The sequence below is a fragment of the Netta rufina genome (assembly GCF_964035555.1).
Source record: "Netta rufina genome assembly, chromosome: 3".
Taxonomy (NCBI): Eukaryota; Metazoa; Chordata; class Aves; order Anseriformes; family Anatidae; genus Netta; species Netta rufina.
The window spans coordinates 40,799,632-40,813,080 of NC_140125.1; the positions used below are offsets into that span (position 1 = coordinate 40,799,632).

Sequence of the window (13,449 nt, forward strand, 5' to 3'; positions counted from 1 at the left end):
CATCAGAAATCTTAGTTTCTCCTTTAAAAAAGAAATCTCTTTTAGGCAGAAAGTTTGTCACAGTAGAATAACTTTATGGCTATTAAAAAGTTGTGTTATTTTTGCAGTGTCTCTGTAGATATTCAAGAGAACTTGTGGCATCAAACAAATTTAAAGGCATTAATTTTTTTGTTTGCTTTGTACAAGCTTTCATCTACCATTGCATTGCTTTGTTATTACGATAGCGTATTTCACAGCTTGAATACTGCAATTTGAGCTGATATGACAGCTTCTAGAGATATGATCAACATCATATCATATCAGAGTTGGTATAGGGGAGAAAAATGTTTCTTCCTGCTTCTCATGATTTGACTTAACTGATGTCTAATCATTTAAGTATTTTTATTTTTATTTTTTTAAGTAGTCAGCTTTTTTTTCCTGAAGGTCCAACATGAATATTTGGAAAATAGCAGATGTCATGTCTAAGGTCTGCTTGGGCACAAAGAAAACTCAGCTTTCTGATGTCAAGGCAGTGACACAGAAGGCTCAGTGCTGCTTCTGGAAGCATGCTGTTTGGTGGGGGATGGATGCGAATAAGAGGAAGGGATGTGTGTGCCAATTGACCATCAGGGAAACAAAGCTTCACACTTCCATTTCTCCCTCTTCCCCAACCTCCTCCACTCCTTCCCTTTTCTTGATGCTTCTGAAGCTGAAGAACGGGGATGAAGCATTGCCAATCTCAGATCTCTTTGTCCCATTGACAAATTAACCCCATTCCAGTTGTGGATGTCCCATTTAGGTTGTGGATGCCCCATCCCTGAAGGTGTTCAAGACCAAATTGGATGAGGCCATGGTCAACCTGATCTAGTGGGTGGCATCCCTGCCCATGGCAAGGGGCTTGGAACTAGGTGATCTTTAAGGTCCCTTCCAACCCAAGCCATTCTGTGAAGGCAGACAGGGTACTGGCAGCTGTTGAAGAGTGAATGGAAATAAATGGCTGGAAAACAGCACACCACTTGCCTCCATTGGCTTGCCGGGCCCTTGGGTTTTGCCAGTTAGGATGTAGCACTGCACCTGAGCTCACCTGGTACTTCTGCCATGTTAGTCTGCACTAAGTCACAGAATCACAGAATCACAGAATTTCTAGGTTGGAAGAGACCTCAAGATCATCGAGTCCAACCTCTGACCTAACGCTAACAGTCCCCACTAAACCATATCCCTAAGCTCTACATCTAAACGTCTTTTGAAGACTTCCAGGGATGGTGACTCCACCACTTCCCTGGGCAGCCTGTTCCAATGCCTCACAACCCTTTCAGTGAAGAAATTCTTCCTAACATCTAACCTAAAACTCCCCTGGCTCAACTTAAGCCCATTCCCCCTCGTCCTGTCACCAGGCACGTGGGAGAACAGGCCAGCCCCCACCTCGCTACAGCCTCCCTTGAGGTACCTATAGAGAGCGATAAGGTCGCCCCTGAGCCTCCTCTTCTCCAGGCTGAACAAGCCCAGCTCCCTCAGCCGCTCCTCGTAGGACTTGTTCCCCAGGCCCCTCACCAGCTTCGTCGCCCTTCTCTGCACCCGCTCAAGCACCTCCATGTCCTTCTTGTAGCGAGGGGCCCAAAACTGAACACAGTACTCGAGGTGCGGCCTCACCAGAGCTGAGTACAGGGGGACGATCACCTCCCTCGCCCTGCTGGTCACGCTGTTAAGTCCTCCCAGACTGGAGCTGCGAAGGAGCACAGTTCCCTGAAATGGTTTTACCTGAGGCAGGTTAAGACCTGCTGGATCAGTGCTGGTAGAACACGGACCAGCGAGTGCCAGGATGGCCGGTGGCTGGATCCTGTTCCTCGTTACTGGAAGGCAGAGCCCTTCCAGTGCATTAGGCTGACAACCTGGACATCCCAACAGGGGAAGAGAAAAGGATTGTGAGCATCCAGTGACTTGGCCATCTTCAGTGCACAGCTCCAGAGAAGTACAGGCAATACCTTGGGTGTTGTCTTTGGTCCTGTTAGCAAGACTCCCAGCGTGTTAAGGCTGCTTTCTTGGTGTTTACATCACATCGGATATAAAGATAAATTTGTCATCCCACAAGACTTCATAAACCTTTCTCTAGATATGATGCAGATCTGTTGTAAAGCTACATTTTAAAAATATGAATGCATTGTCTTAGTGTAATAAAAGAAAAAATACCCAACACCCAAGTACAAAAGAAACACCATGACCTCATTGCATTTATGTGTAAGTGAGGAATTTAGCAGACCGTTTTAAATTGAGAATTTGGGGCCCAAAGAAAGCTCTGTGTTCGAAAGCTTGTCTGTTTTATCATCTGTATCAAACAGTCTCACAAAACTTACTACCTCCACATGCAGACACTGACTATCTTGCAGTCTCAGATCATCAAAACTACAGCAATATTACTGAAAGCCAAACAATAACATTTCACACATGTTGGAAGTAGAGCACTGCTGCAGTTACCTTTAACAGATTGCTTGTTTGGATACCTCCAGTTTTAGTTTGCATTAAATACTGCAGGAGGCTCTGAATAAAACATGTCAGCATTGATTTCAATTTCAAATTTCGTTGAGATATTCTAAAATGACAACAAATATATAATCCTTTTGTGAGGAAAACTTACTAGGTCTCTAAAGTCTGGTGAACAAATGATAGAGGGCTTACATCGAAACAATGAGAAAATCAGTATTTTGCATATATCAGATGTCAGACCTGGTAAGCCACAAGAGTTACGCATTGTCTTTGATGAATGCCAACATTTTTTTGGAGTGAATCAAACTCTTACGTGAGTTGTACCTTCTAATTCTGCTGCTTAAGTATGGCTCATGACATCCTCTGATTTTTAGCATTAGAATAATAACATACTGAAAGGGTACGGTCTGTCTGGAAAGTGAATTGCAGTGCAGTTTTGGTTGCATTTTCAGTACTGAATTTTCTGCGTGGACTAATTTAAATCCACACATTTGATCTGTTTAATATACACGATTCCCCCTCTTTCAAGACCTTTTGCTTGAGCTATCAATTACTTCGTCAACTACTTCGATTTCTGGTGTGTTGAGGAGGGAGGCACTTTGGGAACTGTTTTCAAAGCTGAAGAGATAAAATTAATTTGAGCTTCTAGGAAAAATATGATAGCCCCTTCATAATTATGAAACAGATTTTATATTATTGCTTAGAGGTAAATCCCTTCCTGTTCCTGGAAATGAACACAAGCACAGAAGAATAAAATCAGAAAGGTTAAGGCACCAAATGGTCTTCAATTAGGATATAAAAGGCAGTAAGAAGAGCCTCTACATACACGGCATTTCCCTCTTCCATCCCTAGTCTTCTGTAGCGTTAATTACTGAACGGGGACCAAGGGCAAGCCACAAAATGCACAGAAAAACTAGCAGTCATGGTAACTCTGTACGTTGTTTTTCATGAAAAAAGGTTAATGTCAAATAGATAATAGTGCACAGTAAGCAGACAGCGGCACAGGCAAGAGCAGGCTCATGAGTAGGATTCAAAGTGGAGATCTCCTGTGAAACTCTCAAATATTTGCAGGTTTATACTTTTGCAGAGTGCTTTGTAGAGAAAGATCAAAATCTAAAATGGGTTTGGGAAAATCTGAAAGGTAATCTTTCAGCAAAATGGTGCTCAGTACAGAGGAGTTCAGAAGATTTGAGAACAAAATGAACAGAAACCAAACCGCTGTCATTCCAGCATGTCTCTTGCATGCAGAACACCTGTTAACACATGGAGAAGAGTTTGTTTCATTGTTCCTGTCATGAGGGGCCCCAGTTGGATCTCTCTGTTCAGCAAGTGCCTCACTAGGAAAAAATCTGGACCAACTGAACGGCGTCCAGAGAGCAGTTGTTTACCATGAGGGCAAAAGTCAAGGGTGGGAGTGGAACACCTTACTTCAAGAGATTGGATTTTGTGTGCGAAACACTTGAAGAGTTTCCATACAAATGTTTTGGAGTCTGCTTTATTGGCTGGTTTCAAGATATTAGGACAGGCAAGCATTTGTTTCATCTAAGAATGCTTAGACCCTACCTCAATGTTTGTGTGGATTAGATAGTCTCTTGACATCTCTGCTGTTCCTGTGCTTGTTTGAAATTACTGCAGCTGTTCTTCCACTTGAATAATTTCACAAAAAATAGCGCAGATGAAATGTGTCAAGTTAATGCTATGCGGCAGTTCTTGTGTTTCCAAAACAAGCAAACAAACAACAAAAAATAACCCTGGGAGCAAGTGACAGCTGGAATGTGGGAGACCAAGATCTAAGATGTAAAAATCTGGATATAAAGGCTTTCTTCTTCCCAGAGCGAAGCACAGGCCCCCACTTGATCAGTTAGCCATAAAATCACTACTTTGTAAGTATGAAGTGCTCGTACTCTCACAAGTTAAGGGTTTCCATATAAAATGCTCGTGTATGCATTTTTAGAAGTAATCTGTAACATCTCTAAAGCGTCATAAATTCTTAATGTCACTGGTTGCAGTAAGTAATCAATGGAGGACATAATTCTTCAGCTTATGTAGAAACTGTCATGTCTATCTATGTGTTTAACCCAGGCAGGTAAACAGAACTTCAGATTTGGAGGCTGTAAGATGAAGTAAAGGAAGAGGGAGAGGTAGCACCCTGCTCCTCCAATTCCGGCTTCCAAGCTACCTGGGCACCAGACTCCTCAAGTCAAACAAGGTCATTCCCACAAGGCTGCAGTTGCACCCCATCTATCTCCATGTTTTTCCATGGAGGTGGATGTTGACCGTTCACTCACAAATGAACAGGAAAGGTAAAAGCAGAGTAGGATGATGTGGACATTGTGGCTTGTGCCTGAGGAGTGTGTCACACGCTCTCCTTCCCATGAAGAGGGTGAGACCTGCTGGGGCTGGCCTCAAGAGCTCGTCTCCATTCTGCACCTGGTATCAGCTTTCAGCTGCTATCTGGTATTTCCTCTTCATCCTTGCAACCTAGATGACTATACATCCAGATGAACATATGCTTTTTTTTTTTTTTTTTTTTTTTAACTCTATTTTACCCATATTTTACATAGCTTGGGGAACTTGTTTTTAAATAGCACAGAAAGATCTCAAAGAACAGGAATTACTTGCTTTGTTGACCAGGCTACAGGTCATGCTTGCTATTTTGGTATCGTGAATATTTTCCTTCATGAGGGTAGGATTTGCCTAGCAGGCTTTTACAAGAAGCTCTGGAGGAGGTAGCACAGTGACTTCCACAGCCCTGTGCAGGGAGTTCAGCCAGCTCTGTCCTTGGGAAGAAAATAGTGTGAGCCGCCTCCTCTCCTGTGAACCCATTTGCCTGCTGTGCTTGCCCAGAGCCCTGAATGAAGGATCTCAAGGACAGGAATGAAGAAACTTTGCTGTCAAGGCTTTGGAGCAGTTATATATGCTAATTCTTCTGCCCCCGAAAAGCTCTTTGCTCAGGGTTTAGAGTACGAGGTGCTGCACGCTTTTAAGAGCCTAAGTAAAGTCTCTGGGCTTCGGGTCCCTGAATGCCTAAATTTTAAGTTTGGATTGGGTTTGGCAGCCGTAGGTATTTGATATGCGCTGACTAAAGATTCAGCTGTATTCATTTTGCTGTTGGAATCTGTCTTTTGGTTTTGTACCGCAGGAGAAGTTCTCATGCCATGAACAGAGTAGTCAGGACTCACGGCACCAATTACTTCAGCAAACCAAACAGGCTTCTTGCACAGTTTCCCTGACTAATTCTAGCAGACTCCTATGGCTAACGCATACTCATGCACCTATGCTGTAATTCAGCAGAAGCTCCTCTCAGCAGCGTTGTTGACTTATGTGGCATTTACCTTTGCTGCAGCTCTCCACCCTCACCTGTCTCCTTGGTTGTACTCGTGCAGTGCAAACAGCCCCGTCCCCTCCAGCAGGCCAGGCTGCCAACGTGCTCCATGGCTGCTTCTGCTGGCACTGGCGAGCAGATGGCACCAGGAAGGTGGAAAGGTGAAGGATGCTCAGGTTGGCGAGGGCCAGTAGTAGTGGCGTTCAGCAGGCTGTGCTCTGTTTGCTCCATGGATGTTAGTTAGCATCTTCCTGCACTTCTGTGTAGTGTTGCTTACTAGCTGTGAAAAGGGAATTTTAAAGAATCTGCAATTTAGGGATTCCATCTGTTCTTATGCCAGATGAATGCATGTTTTTGCCTGAATAACAGTTGTTCATTTTGCAGGTGGTTTTCATTTGAACTGTTTGAAGGAAAAGCAGTGCCTAGAAACTGATTTGATTTTTTTGATTCAGGTTTTTCACTTGCTGCAGTCGTACTTGGAATCAAAACAGTTTGTTAATTCAGACTTTCAGCGGGGACTGGGTGACGTCATTACCTGTATAGGAACCAAACTGTGGTTGGCTAAAAGGTAAGACGAAACACAAGATACAAGATATATGTATGTATATTTGTATATATAGGTTGCTAATGTTTTAAGGGCTGGGCTCATTTATTTTATTTTGGAAAGGTGGGTGTATTTATTTCTCTAAGAATTGCGTAAAATTTAGGTTCTCTTTTTTTAATTCAGATTTTTTTTTTCCAAATATTAAGGGATGAAAAACATCTGTGTTCTTTACAAATGCTTTCTTATTTTTCAGTCTTCTTTTAGTTCATTTTCAGCTAAATATTGTAGTCCAGTCATTTAAAACAAAAACAAACAAAAACATTGTGGATGAGAATGTCTACAGTTGCAACCCTTTTGAGGAAAGGATGAATGTTGCTTCTGGGCTAAGAAAAATGCACTATGCATATTTTAATGGTATGTTCTCTGACTTGGCCTTTACAAAAAGAGATGTAGATAAATGTTATAGCACTTGCTGAAACTGTCAAAAGTACTTAGCTGGCCACAAACAATCCAAGACAGCTCTGGGAACATTATCCTTAGGTTTCTGTAAAAGAAGGCCATCTTCAGATGGGCTCCACACTGCACTCAAGAAACATGCTTTTTTTTTCTTTTTTCCCTCTGTTGGAAATGTACTTGATCTTAGCAATTGCTTTTGAATGTTCCTCACCAAAAACTTTAAAGAAAGCAATTGTTATGGAAGGGGAGCACAAGTTGCTTGCATCGGTAAGTGGGTAAAATATTCTCCAGTACAGTTTGCACAGTGGAAGGAAGTCACCAGTAAAGTCCAGTGAAAATCTCTGATAGAAGCACAGGTTGCTTTGTGATCATCAAAAGCAAAGTCCAAGTGATTTGGAGGAGGGAGGTGATTAGCATTTCACTGCCAGTGTTAAGTGAATTGGGGGAATTGAGTTAGTTGATCTTCAAGAGATAGAAATGTCTTCTGAGTGAGTGGGAGTGAGAATGACGAAATAGCAGGTAAAACTTGGTGTAAGTAATTGTGAAATGATGCTCATGAATAAAGCAGTCTGAACTTTATTTGGGCAAATGTGGTCAACTCTGAGCAGATTTTTACCACTTCAGAGAAAGATCTTGACCTTGCACTGTGGAAAAAAAAAGTTGCCTTGATTCTCAGTAGAGCCCAAGAAGAGACGTCCTTACTTAGTTTATCTAGTAGCCGGTGTTTATTTGAATATTGTGTAACTCCCAAAGAAGGTACAGTAGAAATGAGGAGCAGTAGAAAGACTGGTGACGACTACAGAATGGTTTCTAGATGGAGAATGACTAAATGTGCTGAGATACGTTTTTTAGCCTGGAAAAAGGACAACTGGGGGATGACATGGAAAACATTTTTCGTGCTGCGAGTCACATGGAAAGGGAAACAGATGGTTAGCATGCCTTCCAGTGCAAGGTGGCAGATCTGAAATAAGCAAAATAATGAAGATTTTCATGTAATTTTAGTTCAGCTGTGGAACCCCATGCTGCAAGATACTGTTATTTTTAAAAGTTCTATGTTTTCAAAGTAGTTTTTCATAACTCACCTTTTTAAGGTATTTGTCATATTAGTACTAACTTTTTTTGTAGTATCCTGAATGGAAATGCTTTCTGTCTCTCTCTGAGGTTGTGGTACATGGAATCAGTATTTGCCTAAATAGATATAGTTTCTCTATCTGTTTTCTATGAAAAAAAATCATTTTCATATTCATACATTCTTAATTATACAATTAATGCTATACACACACACACACACATATATATATTTATATACATTTAATGTCTTTCTGCCAGAATTCCCAAATTATATGTTAAAAGCATATAGATTTGCAACACTACATTAAGGTGGTGGTGGTGGTGGTGTTTTTTTTAGACAGAAGCACTTTTTGCAAATTTCTAATGTACTTGATCGTTCTCTCTAAGCCCATACAGTCGTATGTCCTTAGACGCACTGAGGCAAGGATGTGTTTTCTGGTTTCTCCTTCTCCCCTTTTCTCCCTTCCTTTATGTGAAAAAGGGAAGCAAATATAGCAAATATCCATGAAATATTTGGTAGCCAAATTTGCTTCCAAATGTGTTTTCACCTTAAGACTACAATAAATAATAAAGCTGAAAAAAATTACTTGCCTGTTAAGTTTGTACTCAAGATAAACATGTTCACTGTGGTATGATTAAAAAAAAAAAAAAAAAAGATATTGAATGTGGGGTATTTCCTGGTAGTTTTGGTTAGAGAACCTGGCAGCTTTCCTCAGATTAGTCATGGCTACTATGACTATTGCAAGATGCAAATAATAACTTAACGAAAATTTGAGAATTATACTTCAAGGATGATTGTCCCAAGAGGAATATCCAGGGAAATTTCAGAAAATGCCATAGATCTGTCTGAGAATTCAGGTAGAATGTAATTATAGCTGCACTGAAGGGAAGTTGATTCACACCAAGTGAGAGTTGAGGCTGGTGTTTTCACCTTTCTGTTGCTTTGCTTGGTAGTTGTCATGGCAGCATTCTAGCTGTGTCAAAGTCATTTTGAAGGAGGGCAATAGACGTGACATCATAACATTCAGAAGGACATTTGGTAATGTTATGCAATCAAACTCAGTAATGTTAATAACTTTTATTTACAACAAGAGGAACATTAAGAATAGCAATAACGATAATAATTGCTTATTTTTCTTGGACTGTCAAGCGAGTATCCTAGTACTGTTTGACTTGTGTCTCAGCCTTGTGTGCTTCTCAGTGCTGATGTATTTGAGTGTGATGGATCCCACAGACTGGAAATAGGAAGAGGCCAACATCGACCTTCTGTAAGATTTCAAGGAATTAAGGGGGGTGGGGGATTGGGTTTGCTATAAATTAAAAATACATATGAAAAGTGAAAGTTTTCTGTTTTTTGGACTCTTCCTAGCAATATTCCATACAGGATTTTGTGCTAGCTTGGGGGGAGAAGGATTGGAGGTGAGGGGCTCCATTAGTACGTGCTCTATCCCTCCGTGTCCATTTCAGTGTGCAGCTTTACCACTGGTACTTGGCTCTGTGGAGCTGAACAGAACGGCTCTGTGATAAAGGGCGGTGGGCTTGTTTTGTTGTTGTTTTGTTTTGAAGGAGCTTTGGGAGGTCGCTTTGCATACAACTGTGCGTATTGCACAGTGCCAGTGTGTTTTCTATAAAGGTAGTCCCTGCTAACTTGTTAGAGTTGCTTGGGGGAGTTAACAAACACATAAATAAAGATGATCTGATTGATCTGCTTTGATTTCCAAAATGCACCAGACAAGATCCTTTACCAAAGGCTGTTAAAGAGATTAAGCAGTTGAGAGATAAAGGCGCAGATCTTTGAATCGTCAGATTATTGGTTACAAGAGGAAACGAAAGGTAGGAGTAAAATGTTGAATTTGCATGGTGGGATCAATAGGGGTTTGTTAGGATCTGTCACGCTTAACTCATCAGTGACCTGGAAGAAGCAGTGAATAGTGAAGTGCCAAAATGTCTTCTGTTTGGTGATTATTTAATGTAGCAAAAGTAAAAGCCAGTTGTAGTCTTAGGAGATTGAGTATCATGATGATAGCAAGACGGATGAAAGTTGCATGGAAAAAGTGATGATATCTGTCTAAGTTTGCATGTGGTGTGATGGTGGTCTGAGATGACTTCGGAGTGATAAATGTGTTTTGTTCCATAAAAATACTAGTGCAGTGCTCAGAGGCAGACTGAAACAGGAAACTGAAAATTGATGGTAGAAAAAAGAAGGAGAACAAAGCAAAGCATGTTATCCACCAGTGTGCAGCTGCAGCGGGAATGTGCCACTTCTGGTCTTTTCACCTCAAAACAGTGCTGGAGAACTGGGGGGGAGCATGGCAAGAATAATCCAGGTTTGGATGCTACTCCATGTAAGAAGTGTTGGAATACACTAGGACTATGACACTTGGAAAGCAATGATCTTCCGTCTGTCTGCTGAACTTGGGGGTTGGTGGGTTTTGGTTTATTGGGTTGTTCTACCTTTACAGGACAAAAACTTAATTCACATTGTGTAAAATAGCTTGAGAAGCTATTGCATTATTCCCTGTTAACATACTTGTCTCCTCCCTTCCCTTTGCCCCCATCAGATTTTGCTTTAGAGAATTAAAAAAAGGCTCAGTTTCCCCACACAGAATTTTGAAAAAATAGTAATTTTTCTTCCACTGGTATTTTCTGTCTGTTAAGGGAGACTTACGATGTGAATGGGACATGGCTGTTTTTTCTCCTTTTGTATCATATATTAGAATGTCAGAAGAGCAAGCATCTTTTTTCCACCTTTTGTTGTTTTGTGCATGTCTTTTAAATACGAACTTCTCTGAGTATTGAAAAGCAGTATTTCTGTTTTTGATGTTTGGATGAGAGAGCCCTGTCTTCCATCCGCTTCTTGAGGAGAAACTTGAAATTTCGCTTACAGGTTTACCTTCACTTGGTATTTTTTATTTTGCTTTGGAAATGGGTTTGTTTGTTGGTCTAAAGAGTTTAAAGTGGTTCAGTAATGTTATTGCTCCCCCCCACCTCGGGTATTGATTGCATTTTTCTGCAGAGATGAGAGATGCGGGGTGTTTGAGAAGAACAAATGTTCCGAAGTGCATGAAGTACGTCTTGTTTGAGGACCGAGGTGATGGAATGAAGTGGCGGAAAGCAGACTGAAAGCTTCAAAAAATAATCAGCCCTTGAAAGATTTCAAAGCTCTTTCATGTGACTTAAAAATAAAAACTTGAATTTTTTTTTTATTTAAAAAAAAAGCTCAACTGCATACCAAGGAGCTCCAAGGCGAACTCGAGGTGCCTTCTGTTTCATAAATACAGAGAGCTGAAAGAGCAGCCTTTGGAACTGGTGATTTGCTGCACAGAAGTCCCGGAAATACCTGTCTTGTTTCACTTGTAGCCTTTGGCATGGCAAAATATTGGTATTGGAAAAATTGTGAAATGGCGTTGCACAGCTTTGCTGTAGGATGCTGTCTTCCACAGTGCTCTCAGTCTGCTTCCCCCCTCCCCACCTCCCCACATTCTTAATGGAGACCACAGGAGGGAGAAAAAGACTTTGAGGCTCTGCCAGACGTCAAATAATCTATGCTGCTAACCTCTAGTCATGTGCCGTTTCCTAGCTGAGAGCTTGTCTGCGCTGGGAAAGTTTACTTTTAGGGCTGCTTTCCTGAAACTAGTGTGGAGTAGCCCTGTCTAAACCCACCAGGCTTTGCATTTTGCAGAGAGTCACTGGTTGGTCTGGCACGGCTTGCCTGCCAGCTGTGCACCCACCCAGCTTTGTGACCCCAGTGCCCCCTGCTCTGCTGAGCTGCTCTGAGCCCTCTGCGTCCTGGATGGGGCTGTCAGAAATACCAGTGGGCCTCTGAAATACCTCTGACAGAGGGGCGCAAGGTTCAAGCTCACTTAACAGGCACATGCAAGAGCGATTCAAGGCTTGAGCTCAAACCCGGGTTCACTGCCAGCTGAGGTACTTGCTGCTCAGCCATGCTGGCTGCAGGATGGTCCAGCTAGACGTGCTTTGAATGAGGGAAATCCCACGTGCATTTTATAATGCTACAGAACACATTAACTTACCAAGCTGATGGCTGTGGCGTTCCACCAAGCCTCTTCTGTCCCCTTTCCCACCCGCTTTTGGCAGGGTTGTGTGAACAACAGCAGGCAGGGAATCGGTCTTAGGAGGGATTTCCTGCTAAGGGTGTTTGGGCTTGTGGCTTCACTATGGTTTCAGGACTTAGTGACTCCAGAAGTGTAACCCAAATATGTCTTTATTCTTCTTGCTGTCTCTTTGGCCAGACAGCAGGTCATTTCTAATGAGCAGACAGTGTTTTGTGCTCTAACAGTAGCAGCACAAAGAGTTTCCAGGGGCGTATGCAGGCACATTTAGGTGTAGACACAAAGTGACCATGGACTTTCTGCAGGTTTGCAATAGCCCCTTTGAAAGGAGGATGTTATTTGGGAGCTGGGAGGGGATGTATCAGCTTTTCAGAACAGCAAAAAGGCAACAAGCAAGAAGAACTCCTTAGCAGAGTTGACCAATTCTTCAGATAGACCCCATTGCCTAGGAAGCCCTCTGTCCTTTTTTGAAGGACAAACCTTCTTGTCCTTCAAAAGCCATCTCTGTCACCTTCCTGTTTTCTAACTTTTCCCCTCCTCCATATCTGTCTTTAAAATCTATACTTTCAGAAGTAAGTTATCTTTGATCTGTGGTCTATATGCATTACACAGCTGCGTTCAAATCTGAAAATAGTTCTAAAGACTGAGCCTGCCTCTGTGGAAATCTTTTTACAAGGTTTTAAATCAAGAGGTTGCTTTCTGTCAGCTGGGCTGGAGCAGTAATTCTTGTGTACACTCTTACACAAGCGAAACATGGAGGGAGAATGATTTTTGTCCTGTTCCAGCTGGAAGCTAAGCATACCAGTGTGAGCAGTTGCTGCACATCAGGTGTGCAGTGGTAATTTATTAATCTGCACTTACTGAGCCATGAGCCTAATTTAGTGTAGTTTGTCTTTTATATTACTTCTTTTGAGAGCGCAGTCATAACAGTTACGTCGTTCTTTATAAATGTATTCTGGGAGGCTTCCATTTAGACCTTACGTGCTTTTAGCAGACTAAGGCAAGTTTCTGCACTGCTCCAAATCCACTCTTTCACTAGTGTCCTTAAGACAGCTACAAATTGCTTATTTATTCAGTTGATGATTACTTGGTTTGGAACATTTGCTTTGGATATCAGTATAGACATGTTTTAACTTCAGACTGGAGTTGAAGATGTACTTTGCATAAGTTAAAATGTTCTTTGACTCCTGTTCCCAGGTATGCTCCTAGCTTAAATATGCAAAGTCAGGGAGTATTAAGAACTGAAGAACGTTACTGAAGATGTGTTCTCTCCACCACTGCAATGTCCAGAGTAGGCACAAAACATTACAGTTACAGGTTTAGGGCATAAATCCTTGCTTAGGTCTGAAAATGATTTCCAATAAGTAAACCAGAGTTTTAATTAGGTAAAATTCATTAAATTTGCACATGGGATTTGTTTGACCTCTCATATTTTTAGGAGGCTGCTGACGGATCACAGGTGGTTCTCATTAAGGGAACAAAAAAGAAAACAGGATTATTTTATCAATCTGGTATGCTTT

At 41.7% G+C, this 13,449-nt stretch overlaps 1 protein-coding gene across 2 annotated transcripts in view; it reads left to right on the top strand.

The window, feature by feature from the left end:
• The window catches only part of THADA (THADA armadillo repeat containing), a 161,304-nt gene that overhangs the window by 92,145 nt on the left and 55,710 nt on the right, over window positions 1-13,449 (top strand). For both annotated transcript variants that reach the window (XM_084285393.1, XM_084285394.1), the window contains exon 30: window positions 6,238-6,353. In XM_084285393.1, coding sequence (XP_084141519.1) covers window positions 6,238-6,353 — 116 coding nt within the window. The remainder of the gene's footprint in view (window positions 1-6,237; window positions 6,354-13,449) is intronic.